The sequence below is a fragment of the Carlito syrichta genome, unplaced genomic scaffold (assembly GCF_000164805.1).
Source record: "Carlito syrichta isolate Samal-C Ts95f unplaced genomic scaffold, Tarsius_syrichta-2.0.1 Scaffold148200, whole genome shotgun sequence".
In the NCBI taxonomy this organism is placed as follows: Eukaryota; Metazoa; Chordata; class Mammalia; order Primates; family Tarsiidae; genus Carlito; species Carlito syrichta.
This window is the reverse complement of record NW_007092296.1, coordinates 170,280-187,684: the sequence shown is the minus strand read 5'-3', so window position 1 is coordinate 187,684 and position 17,405 is coordinate 170,280. Positions and strand designations below refer to the sequence as shown.

Below are 17,405 nucleotides of genomic sequence, written 5' to 3'. Positions count from 1 at the left end.
GTCTCGAACCCGTGGGCTCAGGCAATCCACTCACCTCAGTCTCCCAAAGTGCTAGGATTAAGGCTGAGCCACCGAGCCCAGCTAATTTTTTTTTTTTTTAAGTCAGGGTCTCACTCTGTTGCCCAGGCTGAAGTGCAGTGGCACAATAACGGCTCGCTGTAGTCTCAACCTCCTGGACTCAGGCGACCCTCCTGCCTCAGTTTTCCAAGTAGCTTAGACGGGCAGGTACCATCATGCCCAACTAATTTTTTGTTTTTTTTGTAGAGACGAGATCTCACTTGTTGCCCAGTGTTGCCTCTTGGGTTCAAGCAATCCTCTCGCCTGGGCCTCCCAAAGTGCTAGGATTACAGGCATGGTCCACCACGTCAAGCCAGAAAATAAACTGAAAAGCAGACAAGAACAAAAAACTCATCCGTTTTATAAAGCTCAATGCTGGCACACTGAACGCCAGTAACAGCCGCTGGCCTAACGGAGGGCTCACTCTGCAGGGGCACTGTTCCAGGCACTCCGAGCACATCTTCTCTTGTCCTCATCAGATTCCGGGGCACATTATGCTCATTCTGACCATAAGTGAACAGACAGCGATCAACAATACTTCCCACTGTTACACAAGTTAACACAAATTCCAGCCCAAGCTCTACAACCTGCACTCTCGGCCACCACATACTGCTGCTACAAGGCAAGTAAAATAAACTTTAGGCTGCTGGATCCAACAATATGACAGCTAAAGACTAATTAAGGTGCAAAAGGGGGAGAACCACCAATCAGAATGTCCAAGAGAAATGAGGAAAAATTAGGGTAATTCCTTCTATTGCATAGACTGCTCTCTAGGACAGCTGCTGTAATGAACAATTCTTATGTTAACATGTGAAAAACATCTTTATATGTCCCACATTCTCAATTTTGCATTTACCGAGAACATCCTAGTTAATTTTTAATTATAAGCCACAATTTTGTCCAAGAATGTAAAAATAAAAGGACTAAGAAACATGAATGTCTTTGAACCACTGGTAGTTCACTGCTGTGGTATCAACCAGCCCCATGGAGTGTGATGGCTCACATCTGTAATCCCAGCACTTTGGGAGGCAGAGAGGATTGGATTGCCTGAGCCCAGGTGTTCCAGACTAGCCTGGACAACTTGCTGAGAGCTTATCTCTACAATAAATCAAAAAATTAGATGGGCATGGTGGCGTGCCCCTGTAGTTCCAGCTACTTGAAATGCTGAGGCGAAAGGATCACCTGAACTCAGCAGGTCAAGGATGCGGTAGCCACGAGCAAGCCAATACATTCACTCCAGCCTGAGTGACAGGGTGAGACTTCAATTCAAACAAACCAGCCCCAAAAGTTTTGGGATAGAGAAAAATGGGCCCACTCCTTTTGAAAGTGAAATGAACTGTAACTCACCGAAAGCTACCCAAATCCCACCTCAGATAGGAGAGTTAACAGGGAAGTCATTCAACTAAGTGGAGTCTCCTCCGTTTCCTTAAAAGATTGCCAATAGGCAGGCAGGGTGGCTCACGCCTTTAATCCCAGCACTTTGGGAGGTCAAGGCAGGAGGAGTGCTTGAGCCCAGGCACTCGAGACCAGTCTCTGGGCAACATAGCAAGACCCTGCCTCTACAAAAAAAATCAAAAAATTAGCCAGGCATGGTGGAACATGCCTGTAGTCCCAGCTTCTTGGGAGGCTGAGGTGGAGGGATAGCCTGAGCCTAGGAGGTCAAGGCTGCAGTGATTCATGATCATGCCACTGCACTCCAGCCTGGATGAGAGAAACCTCAACTCAAAAAAAAAAAAAAGAGAGGGGATGGAAACACTCCCCCACCACAGAGTTTCTCACTCCAAGAGGTACACGAGAGCCCCAAGACTCTGGCCTTAAAGACTTCTCCACGTGCACAGGAAGGGGAGACACTTAAAGCGGGCACTGTGAAGGTGGAAGGCGGCCACGAAGCAGCCTGGCTTAGTAGCTGTGTGAGTCTCCTGTACCATCCCATTTAGAACAAGCTCACAATGTTCTTTTGAACTGCTTAAGAACTGAGTCAAGGAAGGAGAGCAAGTAAAGAAAGCAGATTGCAATGGACAAAGTCTGTGCCCCCCAAAAATTCACACTGGCATTCTAACCCCAAAGGTGATGGTACTAGGTAGGGTCTTTAGAAACTGATGAGGTCATGAGAATGGGATATGAATGATATCAACAGCCTTAAAAGAGAGGCCCCAGGAAGAACCTTCACCCCTACCACCAGGTGAGGTTAGAATGAAACAATAGCTGTCTATGAGAAAATGGGCCCTCACCAGACACCAAATTTACAGGCACCTTAATCTTAGGCTTCCAGTCTCGAGAACTGGGAGAAATAAGTTTCTATTGTTGTAAGTCACTCAATTGATAGCATTTTGTTACGTAGCCTGAATACACTAAGACACCAACTTGATAAGAACACTCACTTTATTCCAGAGATCTTCAAACTCTTCTTGTCCAAAAGACCCATTGACTGTGCCAAAAAAAAAAAAAGAGCGCTACAGGTGAGTCAAATCATGCCATTGTCTCAATAACACAATTCTTAAAAAAAGAAACAAGCGTCTGATGTAATTTTTGCCTCAGAAGCCATTTAAGTGCAGAGGGTGACAATGAAACAATCCACAACAACAATGGCACACACAGTCCTGAGGCCCATCTCAGCAAAGCCCATCATGCCCCTCCTGGAGCTGCACAAGTAGAGGGGCATGACTGAAGAGCAAAAGTCACAAAATGAGAAACTAACACAAACAGGAAACGGGTCCTTATTATGTGTATGTCAACACTTGTCCTCATTCTATCACAACTTAAGGAAAAGTACTACATCCTCAAGCAAAATTATTGAAGACTGCAAGCAAATGACAGAATAAAGTCTTAAGGATCATTAAAATCACTTACAGGCGTTTCATAGATACTAAGGGTATCAAGAGTCATTCTGGCAAAGAATTTACCATCATGGCTCCACCTAAAAAGAAGAAAAAAAAAAGAAGTATCAGTGGTATTTCAACTAAAAAAGAAAAGGCTATGAAGAGGTCATTGTACGAGTCTACTTACTTAAAAATAGGCCAGTGGGCTGAGCTTTCACAGTGAAAACCTCTCTTCTTGTGCCCCGTAAGGATGTCCCAGATGATTATGGCCTGAGGGTCATCCTGAGTGTCCATCAGGGGGCTAAATGTCACCAGGTATCTGCAAGAAAGGAAGGAACACCCTGTAGCACCTCCTCTCACGTGGGGATCACAACCCCGCATGTGTACGCGGCAAGTATCTGCCCACTATGCAGTAGCAGCGGCTGCACTTTGGCACGCAGGAAGCATCAGGAGGTTATGGGCACAGGATGGACTCACAGAACCAGCAACTTCCCCAACATCACAGACCCCAGTCCCAGGAGATCCCCTAAGAAGTGGGGGCAGAACAAGCACTTCTATGGCCTGAGTACTCCTTCACTCTTGGCACTGGGGGGCTGCAAGAGTCTTAGTTTCTCCAAGATCAGCACAAAGACCAAACAGATCCTAACAAAGCCTGCTAGAGTGGTCTAAAGAAAAGAGTGGGATGAAATTCTCACTCTATCTTCACCCATGTTTAATGGAGACTAATAAGGTGAACAGAACAGATGGTCACGTATGGTTCAAAAGCAAGTACAGGTCTGATGGGACACTTCCTGGCTGGGGGCTTCTCCCAGCAATTATTTACCTCACTACTGGCTTGTCTAAAGTTATAGCACCTGTTCCCTTAGTTGTAGTAAGTACCCTAAACCAGACTGCCCCCTACAACAATGGCAGGAGAACAGCAGAAACAATGGAAGCAGAAAACATTCCCCTAATCTAGCTAGTTTCTTCATACTGCTTTTAGTGACTGTATCTCTTTCTATTAAGGATATGACATCTTGATTAACTAGATTAAAAATGATGACTTCACTCACCTCCGCCTGGAAGGTATTACCACAGAAACTGTTGAAGCTCATAAATGAAAAACAGACTTTTCACATTGCAACTTACATAACCAAAGCGTTCACTTATCTATTCATTCAAGTACTTCCTGAGTCAAACACTTTGCAAAGCATGGGGATAAAACAATAAATAAGACATAGTCCAGTCTCTGTTCTTGAGTGAACACAGATGTGCAGACAGAGATACATTATAACTTAATGTGGCAAGTATAGCAACCTAAACAATGGCTAGGGAATACTGTGCAGGTGGAACCAATTGCCTACAGACACCTGGAGAAGCTTCACAGGAGATGAAGGAATGCATAAGGCCTCATACACCTGTACATTACCCCAGCACCAAGATCAGCCTAAGAGTCTCTGTGAATCCAAGTTTAATATATTGCTGCTGAAACGAGGAACATCATATGCAAAATGTTTGGGAATTAATGAGTACTTTAAGAACATAGCACATAAAAGCTACTCATCAAAATTAACTCATTGGCAATAGCTGACATGAATTTACGTCATTCCAAATTCTGCTGCTGGTTGCCGCTGACGTCAATTTACGTCTTTGCACATTCTGTTTCTGAATATTATATATCCGGTTTATAATCCGAATAAAAACACAAAGAATAGAATGCTAGTCAGAGTGATTTCCGAAGCAAATATTGGCTATGTCTGCAACTTTCAGCTGTATTGTGAAAAAGGTGACAATTCAGAAAAAATCTTTCACCTGTGCTTAATGATAGATGTTTGTAGCAATCAGCTTCAGATTTTTTTATTTTCACCTGCAATCAGTATTAGAAAAGTGAAAATTTTGCTGAGAATGTATTAAGAAATATCCATCAGCTGGAACTTATGATTTACAGGAAATACAATAATTTAAAGAAACAAGTTAAATGATGCCTCAGGTAATCAGACATCTGGTTCTGTCTTCTCAACAAGTCAATATGGCCGGGTACAGTGGCTCATGCCTGTAATCCCAGCACTTTGGGGGGGGGGCTAGAGGACTGTCTGAGCTCAGGGGTTCGAGACCAGTCTCGGCAACTTGGCGCGACCCTGTCTCTACAATAAATCAAGAAAACTTAACCAGGCATAGTGATGCAGGCTTATAGTTCCAGCTACTTGGAAGGCTAAGGCAGAAGGAGTGCCTGAGTCCAGCAGGCTGAGACTGAGGTGGCTGTGAGTGTGCCACTGCACTCCAGCCTGGGTGACAGACTGAGTCTCTGATGCAAAAAAAAAATTAAAAATAAATAAAACAAGACAAAAAAGGCTTAAAAGACACACCTACTAAGTGCAATGTGCACAACCTGATTGGGCTCAGGTTCCAACAAGCCAGCCGTGAAACCCAAATACATACCAGTATGTTAAATGTTACTAAGGAAGTACAGAAAATTTCTACAGACAAGAGTTCCATTCCAAGAGTGCATTCGTAAGTCCAATTTGTAAGTCCAATAAAGTTAGCCCAGGTACCCAACTAACACAATCTCCTATATAGTACTGTACTATAATAGGTTCATAATACTTTTCACACAAATAATACATAAAAAACAGACACAAAAAATAAAACTTTTAAAACCTTATAGTACAGTACCTTGAAAAGTACAATAGTACAGTCCAACACAGCAGCTGGCATACAGGAATTGGCATCCAGTGAACAGGAAAGAAGAGTTACTGACTGAAGGAGGGGGAGGAGGTGGGAGATGGCAGGGCAGAGCTCAAGAAACACCAGCAACAGGAGGCAGAGTGCAAGCTGTAATTTCACTTATACCTGATATTGAAGGCAGAGGTTCTGGTTCCTTGCTGGATTTAATTCTATCTCTCTTCTGAAAAAACTATTCAGTGACATCTGGGTAGTAGCTCTTTTTTTCTCATCACAGATGACACGATAGCACTGGATTGCGTTCTGAATGGCTGCTGCAACCTTCATGTACCATATTCTACATTTGGGTTCTGTGCCTCAAAGACTAACAGTGCCTCCTCAAATAATGTAAACGCACGTTCGCATCTTTGAAAGCTTGCAACTTAAAGGAAGTCCCCAACATATGAATGAGTTCTGTTCCAAGGTTTGTAAGTCTAATTTGTTTTAAGTCCAACAAAGTTAGACTGGGTACCCAACTAACACCATCGGCTATGCAATACTGAATGTATTTAACAGGCTATATCGACGCCTGGTGGCAAGAAATAATACCCTGAAAAAGCTTAGAGGACTCACAGTATCAGCAACGGTATGTAAAAAGGAGCTTAGAGAATGGGGAGAAAGGGCACAAGGCACACACGAAGGGATGCAGCGTGCCCAAGGCAAGGCTCCTCCTCACTCTGCCCACACCCGCCTTCTCACACAAACCTCTGCTCTACGGACCATCTCAGACGTGAGAAAAAAGCCTTCATAAGAAAAATGTCTGGAAAACACTAGGCCTTGGGCTAGATCCTGAACTGAAGGAAAATAAATATTATTTAGGACATTATTAGAGCAAGTAACAAAATTAGAATATAATGCCTTAAATAAAAGTATTAAACCAATACTAGATGTCCTAAATTAAGTAACTGTACTGTGGCTATGCTAAGAAAACTCTACTCCTAGAACGACATACTTAGGAGTAAAGGGACAACGATACTTCAACTTACTCCCAAATGGCTCAGGAGAAACATTTATGTCCTTGTATTTTGGAACAGGAAATCATAAAGCAAATGCAACAGATGTTAACTGGAGAATTTCAGTCAAAGTATATTCAAGTTCTTTGCACTTCTACAATTTTTCTCCTAAGTTTGAAATTACTACAAAATAGAAAGCTCTAAAATATTATCCGTAGAAGGTTGGCACAAGGTGAAAAAAATAAAAGATTCCTTTTGCATCTTTCTAATTGCTTACCTTTCACAAGGTGAGAAGTCAATGAGCTGAACCCCTTGGTGGCTGAATCTCTGAATTTGCTTGAATTTCTCTCCCCCCCAAAGAGCAATGCCTCTTTGATGGAAGGTAGCCAGATAGGTGCCCTTAGGAGACCAACGCACATACGTCTCTGTCCACCTCTGCAGAAAAAGGTAGTGCCTTTGTTCACGCAACAACAAAAAGCCAAACACAAAGACTCTCATAAAACGCATCTGTTCCTCAAACTCTTACCCAATGTACACAATAAGCCTGTTCGCTTCTCATGACTTATTTCAAAGCCAGAGGAGGAATAAAAGAAAGCAATCTCAAAGAAAATGAAATGAGGCCTGCTCTTTCATCAGTTTCCAACGAAAGGAACTACAGGAGGGGCAAGGCCCCCATGACAGCAAATACTCACCGCTCTCTCCTCAATGGAGACAGGATCTTTCACATCATTCCAGAATATGGAGGTGCGGTCTCCACTCTCAAAAATCACACTGTATTGATCTCTGCATTCTGCCTCTTCAAGCCAGTATCGTAAATTCCCCTAAAAAAAAAAGCGGGGAATATAGTAACATGTCATTAATTTTAATCAAACAAGTCTCGATTACAACTAATGTTCTAAAAGATTTCAAGGAAGCCATAACCTCAAGTCAAGACGCTCAGCATTCCTTTCAACTACTTAGATGCAAATTTTATACAACCTACCAGGTCTTTGAAAGGTTGTTTTTCTGGAATATCCCATTCATCACTGATCGTCATATACCTAAAAGACAAAAAGAAACTGTCAAGTTACACACCCTAATGACTGGAACAAGGGGTACCTCTGTCAGTGGCCCAGCCACAGGACTGCTTCTCCAGTCCAACCCAACGGTAGGGAAAGCACAAGTTCTGACTGGCATCACAACTAGTGAGGGGTATTGCTGGCCAGGAGCGGAGGGAATGTGAAATGGCCCCTCAACAGCCTGACAACAAGGACGAGAACACCCTGAAAGGCCTCTGGCACCCCCACGTGGGCAAGTCATTTGCAAATGTCCACTTTGTCATGGCCAAGTCTGAACTCACTTGTCAAAATCTGTGAAGAGGTTGACCCGGAAAGTGTGCTGCTTGTCAAGCTTGTAGCCGTCAGCATTCTTAACAGCATCCACAGCGTGAGCAGGAGATGCATATTCCAGGAAAATGTACCTGAAATGAGAAAGGGTGATGTGCACAGTGCAGACTGTAAGATCAGACAGAGCTGGAGGTAGTGGCTCAGGCTTATAATCCCAACACTTTGGGAGGCTGAGGTGAGAGAATTGCCTGAGCCCACGGGTTTGAGACCAGCCTGGGCAACTTGGTGAGCCTCATCTCGACGATAAAAATTTAAAAATTAGCTGGGCATGGTGGCGCATGCCTGAAGTTCCAGCCACTTGGAAGGCTGAGCCAGAAGGATTGCCTGAGCCCAGTGGATTGAGGCTGAGGTGGCTGTGAGTGTGCCACTGCCCTCCACTAAGGGCAACAGAGTGAGACTCCGACTCAAAAAAAAAAAAAAAAAAAAAAAATCAGACAGGTCCCACTACCCTACCCACCCAGGAGCTGCCCACAGATATGCCTCCTCCACACCAGAGGGTATCTGCAATTGCTCTTAACAGCCATGGGCCCAAGGCAGTCAAATGAGGATAAATCACTAGCAGCCAAGTACCTCCCTAAGCAAGAAAGAAATCTCAACCAGAAGAAGCAAAGTCTCTAGCTTCATAATCATAAATTATGGAAAATAAATCAAAATGTTTGTTATCTTGACTGTGGTGATGGCTTCACAACATATACATACATCAAAACCTACCAAATTGTATATTTTAAAGCTAGGCGAGGCTGGGTGCAGTGGCTCAAGCCTATAATCCCAGCACTTTGGGAGGCCGAGGTGAGAGGACTGCCTGAGCCCACAGGTTTGAGACGAGTCTGGGCAACTTGGCGAGACCTCATCTCTACAATAAACCAAAAAAATTAGCCAGGCATGGTGATGCATGCCTGTAGTTCCAACTACTTGGAGGGTTGAGGTGAAAGGATCCCCTGAGCACAGCAGGTCAAGGCTATGGTAGCTGTGAGCATGCCAGTGCTCTCCAGCCTGGGCAACAGAGTGAGACTCCAACTCAGAACAAAAAGAAATCACAATGAAGAAAGTTTAACAAGAATGTGGAACAACTCTACAATGTTACTCCTAAGTACTTTAACACAAAAACTCTCATACTTGTATAGGTGGTGGGTACAACACTATTCATAATTGCAAAATACTAAATGTCAGTCAAAAGGAAAACAGACAAATTGTCATATGAGAACAGGATACCACAGCATTTAAAATGAAGGAATCAGAATCACATGTGCTAACATGGAACAAAAAAAGCAAACATACTCTAGGCTAGCATTATTTTCAAAAGACTCATCATTATTTCAGGTGACGCTAAGAATAAAAAGTGAGGCCACTATCTTGCTAAGCTATGGTGTGGCCATGTGCTCTTTGAACTATGGCCAGGCCATGTGTTTTTTGTTTTTTTTGAGTTGCAGTCTCACTCTGTAGCACAGGCTGGAGTGCAGTGGCACGCTCACAGCCACCCCAGCATCAACCTGCTGGGCTCCAGTGATCCCTCTGCCTCAGCCTTCCAAGTAGCCAGAACTACAGGTGTGTGCTACTGGACCTGGCTAATTTTTTTTATTTATTGTAGAGACAAGGTCTTGCCAAGTTACCTGGATTGGTCTCGAACCCACAGGCTTCAGTAATTCACTCACCTCAGCCTCCCAAAGTGCTGGGATTACACGTTGAGCCACTGAGTCCGGCTCAGGTCATGTTTTCTTAAGCTTCAACCCCCTCCCCAACCTTGGGGAGGTAAATCACCTCTCTCTCTCTCTCATTTACTTTCTAATAAACTATATTCTCTAATCTGAAAAAAAAAGAATAAAAAGTGAAAAGTAGTGACAGGGTTTTTAAACATTTCACCGGGACTGTAAGAAGCATCCCCGTTTCAGATATTAAAATGTGAAATAAAGCACATATCAGAATCAACAAAATTCCATATGCAACATTTTCCTAAAATTCTACCAGCTTACAGATCCATCAATGCCTTTACCCAGGATGTATCTTATATCCGTTCTGTTCTGATGGCAGAGTTAAACAGCAAGCCGATTTAGCAGTCAACTCAGAATAACCACAAAACAAGAACCACGCAATGATTTCCTTCTTCCTCTGTCTGATAACCTAGGACCAAATCACAGCTCTTGAGGGCTTCCAGTTGCAGGCAACCAGACTTAAAGAAAGTGTCTACCGCCGGGCTCGGTGGCTCAGCCTGTAATCCCGCGCCTTTGGGAGGCTGAGGTAAGTGAATTGCCTGAGCCCACAGGTTCGAGACCCACCTGGGCAACTTGGCGAGACCTCATCTCTACAATAAATCAAAAATTAGCCGGGCGTGGTAGCATGCACCTGTAGTTCCAGCTACTTGAAAGGCTGAGGCGGGAAGGATCGCCGCCGGAGCCCAGCAGGTCAAGGCTGCGGTGGCTGGGAGCGGCCACTGCACTCCAGTCTGGGCGACAGAGTGAGACTCCAACTCAAAAAAATAAAAAGAAACAAAGCGTCTACTGCCAGGGAGAGGCAGACACTGTAACACTTGGACCAGATACAAACAAGGCTTCAACAACTGAGAACATACTCACCCTTTTGTCTTCCCATCCTCTTCAGGATAAAAATCATTTGTAATTTTCCCAAACTTGGAAAAGATCTTGTGGATGACATTCTTGAGTTTCTCAAGTCGGTCAGGTCCTACCTGAGGAACATTGTCCACTACAATGACCGAATCAATTCCATCTGCTTCCTGGGGCCGATCTTTGAGTATATCTCCCAGCAGTTCTGTACGAGAGAGATTTGTCAAATTACTTTTTAATTTATTAAATCAAGAGAAACACAATACATTAGTTAGCTTAGCAGACTGACAAATCTCCAAGAAGCAAAAATTGAGTAATCAAAATGCTTTTACTGTGAACAAAAAACACCATCCTTGACTGTGTTAAAATTTAAACATGAAAGAACTGGAAAGACTTTAACCCTTCGCACTCCCTTTGGAATGTAAACAGTCATGATATATCAATTGATTTGTCAATAATGGAAGATTTGAAGAGAATAATAAAAAGCCTGATATCCCACCACTTTGGGAGGCAGAGGCGAGGACTGTCTTAGCCCAAGGGGTTTGAGACCAGCCTGGGCAACATGGCGAGACCTCATCTCTACAATAAATCAAAAAACTAGCTGGGCATGGTGGTGCATGCCTGTAGTTCCAGCTACTTGGAAGGCTAAGGTGGAAGGATCACCAGAGTCCAGAAGGTTGAGGATACGGTGGCCATAAGCACACGACTACACTCCGGTCTGGGTGACAGAGTAAGACTCCAACTCAAAAAATTTTTTTAAAAAAGCCTTAGTAATGCAAACAAAGAAAATCTGAAGAATATCCAATACTAGATCTTTGAGCAATCCCTAGATTTCAAAAGGTTTCTAGTAACATCTAGGCAAAATCCCATTCCAAGGTCTAAAACCAACTTTCTATAGAAGATTTTAGCAAACAAGTAAATATTTAAGTGCTCGAGTCATTCACAGCACTTTTGTTTTAGTGAATATAAATGACAAGTTATTCAAGGAGGAACATACCTATTTAGTGAATTGGGATAGAAAATAATAAAAAGAACAGCGTATCATGAAGATACAACTCTTCACCCACCCTCCTGTTCAGATAGTTTCATACCTTTCAGACAGTGAACTAGATGGCCTTCCACAAGGAAAACAGGAAAAAGACAACAAGGGCGAGGGGAACACACCAGGAGTAAGTCTTCCCAGACTTCTCTCCATGCAAACAGCACACCACCTACACTTTCTTGCCCAGAAATTTCAAAACAAAACAAGCTCTTATCCGATATTACCAACATAAAAAGGCTCTAAGGATAAAACAAACTACTGTAGGAGGCCAGAAAAACCCAAGCACTATTCCTACTCTCATACACCACTCAACACAACACTTCTGACCCCAGATGTTTGGGGGGGGAAGGTCACCCATACACCAAGCAGGTCCCCAGGGGACACTAGCTGGGTATCCTATAACTTAACTGCATTCAGACACTATCTTCCTGGAGTTAGCAACAGACCGCACAGGCTGAGGACTCAGTCCCACAAGACTGGCCTGTACTTCAAAGGCCTTTCATAAGCAGTAGGTTGTCATCAATTCTTCTAATGTACAGGCTATAACCCAGGCTCCCACTATCCCCTTCTGGGTTCTGTTAATTTGCCGGAGCAGCTCACAGAACTCAGGGAAACACATTTACCAGTTTATCACAGAGAATATTACCAAGAGCACAGATGAGTCACATGGAAAAGGCACTCAAGGCGAGGCACATGGGAAAGGGCGGAGCTTCCATGAGTTCTCCAGGCTTGCCACCCTTCAGGAGCTGCTATGCCTTTGGGACTTAGAAGCTCTCTGAATCCCACCCCTCTGGTTTTTTGTTTTGAGTTGGAGTCTCACTCTGTTGCCCAGGCTGCAGTGCAGTGACACACTCACAGCCACCCCAGCATCGAATCGCTGGGCTCCAGAGATCCTTCTGCTTCAGCCTTCCAAGTAGCCGGAACTACAGGCACGTGCTACCACGCCCAGCTACTTTATTTATTGTAGAGAGGAGGTCTCATCAAGTTGCCTGGGTTGGTCTTAAACCCATGGGCTCAGGCAATCTACTCGCCTTAGCTTCCCAAAGTGCTGGGATTACAGACTGAGCCACTGAGCCCTGCCCACCTCTGGATTTTTAGGCATGATTGGCGATCAACTCAACTTTCAGTCTCTCTCCCTTCTTAAGAGGTTGGTTGTAAGGAGCCCTCAGTCAGTCACCTTATTAGCCTATAAAAACACACTTAGCACTTTGGAGATTTCAAGGTTTTTAGAAGCTGTGTGCCAGGAACCAGGGGCAGAGCCCAAATACATATTTATTATATCACGACAGCTTTGTTGGAAAACAACAGCAGGGCAGAGATGGGCACTTAAACTGGGAGACCGGAGAATACAGCGATTCCTGAGAGTTATTTATTTACTTTTTAAAGAGAGACAGAGTCCTGCAATGCTGCCCAGGCTGGCCTCAAGCTTGGGCTTAAGCAATCCTCTGCCCTGGCCTCCCAGCATGCTGGGACTACAGGAGAGTGCCACTGCTCCTGTCAAGAGTTTAGTTGTTTAGTTAGCAGTATTTTTATTTTCTTAGTGGTAAGAGAATGACATATCCTTCAACTGATGGTGTCTTGGACTTAATGAAATGCCTCGTGGAGCTGTTGGAAGGCATCACATTTAAGAAGGTGAAGTCTGTTAGCACTTAGGTCAGTGCTGGGAATAGTAAGCAGTGTGGTACCATTATTCCATAACTGCACCTCAAACAAAATGTTCTCAATGTTCATGCCACCTGCTTTCAAAACCCAAAGCTTAACTACTCAAACTTCCTAAAATTGCTTCATTTCCACTAACGGTCGGGTGGAATAAGAGAAAGAGAAGGGAAGACCCATGCAAAAAGAACTAGAAAAAAGAACCAGGAGAGGAACAAGCACAAACGGACTGGGACAGCAGACAGGAGCGCGCAGGCGAGTCGGGCGACTCAAGGCTACCTGGAGGTGCCACTGCAACTTTATGCAAGGCTTGTCTCAAGGCCTTGAGCACCTTTGGCCAGAAAGCTCCAGCCCCTATAAAAACACCTGACCACCACTTGCAGATGGGCTTACCGGAGGCAAAAATGAGCAACAAATGACGTACAGCAAATCCTAACTTTTCAATATCAATTCTGTACAAATCCTAAACCCAATTAGCTAGCTTGCCTAGAAAACTGTAAAATTATGAGGTGCTGGGTTAGGAGCTGGAACAGAAAGACATTTTTCAGAGCTGCCACCAAGGCATACTCCTTAGAGAAAACTGCATCAGTAAATATAGCCAAAATGAGGTTATGAAAAATGGTTTGTAACACGAATATTCATTGTTCTGGAACCTAGTTATCACTCTAGGTTTTTGTTTTGGAGTTGGAGTCTCACTCTGTTGCCCAGGCTGGAGTGCAGTGGCATATTCACAGCCACCAGTCTTGGTCTCCTGGGCTCGGGCAATTCTCTCACCTCTGCCTCCCAAAGGACTGTGATTACAGGAGTGAGCCACCGTGCCCGGCTATCACTCTAGTTTTTTATTACACAGCACTCAAGGATTTCAACAAGCTAAACAAAACAGATGTCAGATTCTTTGCTGCATCACAGCCTCAAAAGTGAAGCCGAGAGCCCCATGCCGTGGCGTATGCCTGTAGTCCCAGCTATTTGGGAGAATCGTTCAGCTTTTTCAGACACAGTGAGAGCCTGTCTCTGAAAAAACCCAAAGCAAGTTAAGGTGAATTCTCTTTACTTTTGCACGTGCTTGAAATTTTCCATAATAAAAAGTTTAAAAGGACTTTCAAAAGGAGAAGAAACTAATTTCCAGAGGCAAGCCCCTAATAAACGATTTATTAATTTCAACACTTTCAGGAAAACTGAAAATGTTATCTTGAAAAATAATTGCCACCTGACTATCTTTTTTTTTTTTTGAGTTGGAGTCTCACTCTGTCGCCCAGATTGGAGTGCAGTGGCCGCTCCCGGCCACCACAGCCTCGACCTGCTAACTACAGGCGCACGCTACCACACCCGGCTAATTTTTGATTTATTGTAGAGATGAGGTCTCGCCAAGTTGCCCAGGCGGGTCTCGAACCCGCGGGCTCAGACAATTCACTCACCTCAGCCTCCCAAGGTGTGAGATTACAGGCTGAACCACAGAGCCCGGTGCCACCTGAATTTCAAAGACACTAAAGTTGAGACCAAATAACAAGGAAAAAGGGGGAAAGCGGCAGCCACAAGCCATAACAATGTCAGACGTCCACCCTATGGGAACTCCTCAGACAGCTGGGTTACTCTGAAGCGCACACGCCATGCAATTAAGTGGCCTATGAGTCTGATCTGCGTTTACAAGGCTTACAAAAAGCCCAGCATCTGCACAAGCTGCGGACTCCTTCCCACAAGCTCAAAGTGTTCATGTTGTAAGAACCTGCCCACGCCTAGGAGGAGGGAGCCACACACTGAAGAGACACATCCTAATCACCACTAGCCCAGGCATCAGTTACTCTCAGCTCCGACTCCCAGTCTGTCTCCAGCGAAAATAGATGAAAGCAACTTCAAAACTAAATAAACAACAAATATAAAAAGAATCTCTAGTGAGCCAAAAGCGACGACATTTGGAGTTAAAATCTTGACCACATATTTGTTTCACCAAACAACAAAGGCAACTGAAACACTAAACTGAAAGGATGATCACAGGTTAAGATGCTAATCTGTGTCAAAGAATGAGGAGGAAGACAGGGACTCCCCCAGTCTGTGGGTCCACAGTCTGGCTGCTCCTCCTAAGACTCAGTCCGTTTAGGGATGAAACGCATAGTTTCACACACTCCTTCCAGATCGCTCTGACCCTGCAGGGCAGCTCTTCTCAGAAAACAACACACCTGCCTGAGCTGTCGGGAAACAGATAGCTGAGTTTTAGCTCCTCAGGACCAGGCGCTTCATCTGTCACTCTGGCTAACACTGCACACCTCAGGACCACAGGGACTACCCGAGGACCCACAGCAGTGGTCTAGCCTGGTCAGCCTTGGGCTCACATTAGCATCCTCTGAATGTCCCCAATAACAGAAATAATTCACATGTTACAAATCTGTGAAGTCAGACGGACTCTATTTTAATTTATTTTAATTTTTTGAGTCAGGGTCTTACTCTGTTGCCCAGGCTGGAGGGCAGTGGCACAATCATGGCTCAACACAGCCTCCAACTCCTGGGCTCAATTCCTTCCACCTCAGTCTCCTGAGTACAATAGTGTGTTTTGTTTTTTCCAAAAGAACTCAATTGTAGACTGGGTACAGTGGTTCATGCCTATAATCTCAGCACGTTGGAAGGCCAAGGCAGGAGGGCTGCTTGAGTCCAGGAGTTCGAAATCAGCCTAGGCAACGCAGTGAGAACTCGTACCCACAAAAAATTTAAAAATTAGCTGGGCATACTGGCACGCACCTGTAGTCCCAGCTACTCAGGAGGCTGAGGCAGGATGGCCAGAGCCCAGGAGGTGGAGACTGCAGTGAGCCCTGATTCTGCCACTGCACTCCAGCCTGGGCAAGACTGAGACCCCGATTCAAAAAAATTAAAAATCTCAATTGCAGAATGTCTAAAGGCTCAAAATGAGCATTAAATCAAAATTTTTATTTTAAAATAAAAGAAAAATTGGTATGTTAAAAAGGACACTGGTCTGGGCAGGAGAGCCTGGTGGGAATCCCAGCAACACTGACCCACTCGAATTCTCAGGAACCTATGCCACCATAAGGGACACATTTCCTCAGAGGTGAGGGGCTTATACAGGACATTCCCAGAGTAATCACTAATTTGTGGTGTCTTTCCTAATTTTCATACTAAAATGTCTTTCACCTTATGGTCATAGTCACTGAGTCTGTTAAAAATATTTAAACTGACCAGGAGTAGGTGGTTCACGCCTGTAATCCCAGCACTTTGGGAGGCAGAGGTGAGAGGATTGCCTGAGTCCAGGGGTTCGGGAGCAATCTGGGCAACTTGGCGAGACCTCCTCTCTACAATAAATCAAAAAATTAGCCGGGCGTGGTGGCATGCCCAAGTAGTTCCAGCTACTTGGGAGGCTCAGGCAGAAGGATCCCCTGAGACTAACAGGTCGAGGCTGCAGTGGCTGTGAGCATGCCACTGCACTCCAATCTAGGTGAGAGTGAGACTGTGGTTCAGAAAAAAACAACTAAATTAAAAGCTGGCAACTCAGCCAGGCTGGGTGGCTCAGGCTGTAATCCCGCGCCTTTGGGAGGCTGGGGTGAGTGGACTGCCTGAGCCTGCGGGTTCAAGACCCGCCTAGGCAACTTGGCCAGACCTCATCTCTACAATAAATCAAAAAATTAGCCAGGTGTGGTAGTGCTCGCCCGTAGTTCCAGCTACTCGGAAGGCTGAGGCGGAAGGATCGCCGGAGCCCAGCAGGTCGAGGATGTGGTGGCCGGGAGCGGCCACTGCCCTCCAGTCTGGGCGACAGAGTGGGACTCCGACTCAAAAAAAGAACAAAAACTGGCAACTCTAATGTTGGTTCCTTAGGTTTTCTGTGTGTCTCACTGTCCACTTCAGTAGGGGTGTTTTTATTTTTCTCACTTTAGTGTTAACTCAGTCAACAGGCTGAAGAAGGGGTCGACGTGCTCCCAGCTTGAAAAGCCAAAATATTTAAAAACAAAACAAAGCCAACGACCGTAAGAAGTCACTTTAGGAGACAAGCTCCCAGGCAGGAAGCCCAAATACTGCCTAGAAGCCCAATCACGGCAGAAACGAACAGAGCTAAAGCCTGAAAAGATAACCTGCCAACAGAAGGCCCTGCCCTATAAGCCTGGGAAAGGAAAAGAAAAAAGAAAGCGGCCTCTGGCAGGGTCCGCCCGGCGCTGTCCCACTGGGACGACACCGCTGCGGGGGAAGCGGACTGAGCCACCGGGCTCCACCGCCGGCTCCTCCGATGGCACCCGAGG

General features: G+C 44.9%; 1 protein-coding gene across 1 annotated transcript in view; it reads right to left on the bottom strand.

Moving 5' to 3' along the window:
- Positions 1-16,319, bottom strand: part of EIF3B (eukaryotic translation initiation factor 3 subunit B) — a 28,770-nt gene extending 12,451 nt beyond the window's left edge. Inside the window, exons 1-9 of the mRNA XM_008050509.1 lie at positions 16,309-16,319; positions 10,485-10,703; positions 7,869-7,988; positions 7,512-7,569; positions 7,222-7,350; positions 6,807-6,964; positions 3,064-3,195; positions 2,908-2,974; positions 2,439-2,485 (exon numbers count right to left, since the gene is read on the bottom strand). Coding sequence (XP_008048700.1) covers positions 2,439-2,485; positions 2,908-2,974; positions 3,064-3,195; positions 6,807-6,964; positions 7,222-7,350; positions 7,512-7,569; positions 7,869-7,988; positions 10,485-10,703; positions 16,309-16,319 — 941 coding nt within the window. The remainder of the gene's footprint in view (positions 1-2,438; positions 2,486-2,907; positions 2,975-3,063; positions 3,196-6,806; positions 6,965-7,221; positions 7,351-7,511; positions 7,570-7,868; positions 7,989-10,484; positions 10,704-16,308) is intronic.
- Between the last annotated feature and the right edge of the window lie 1,086 nt (positions 16,320-17,405).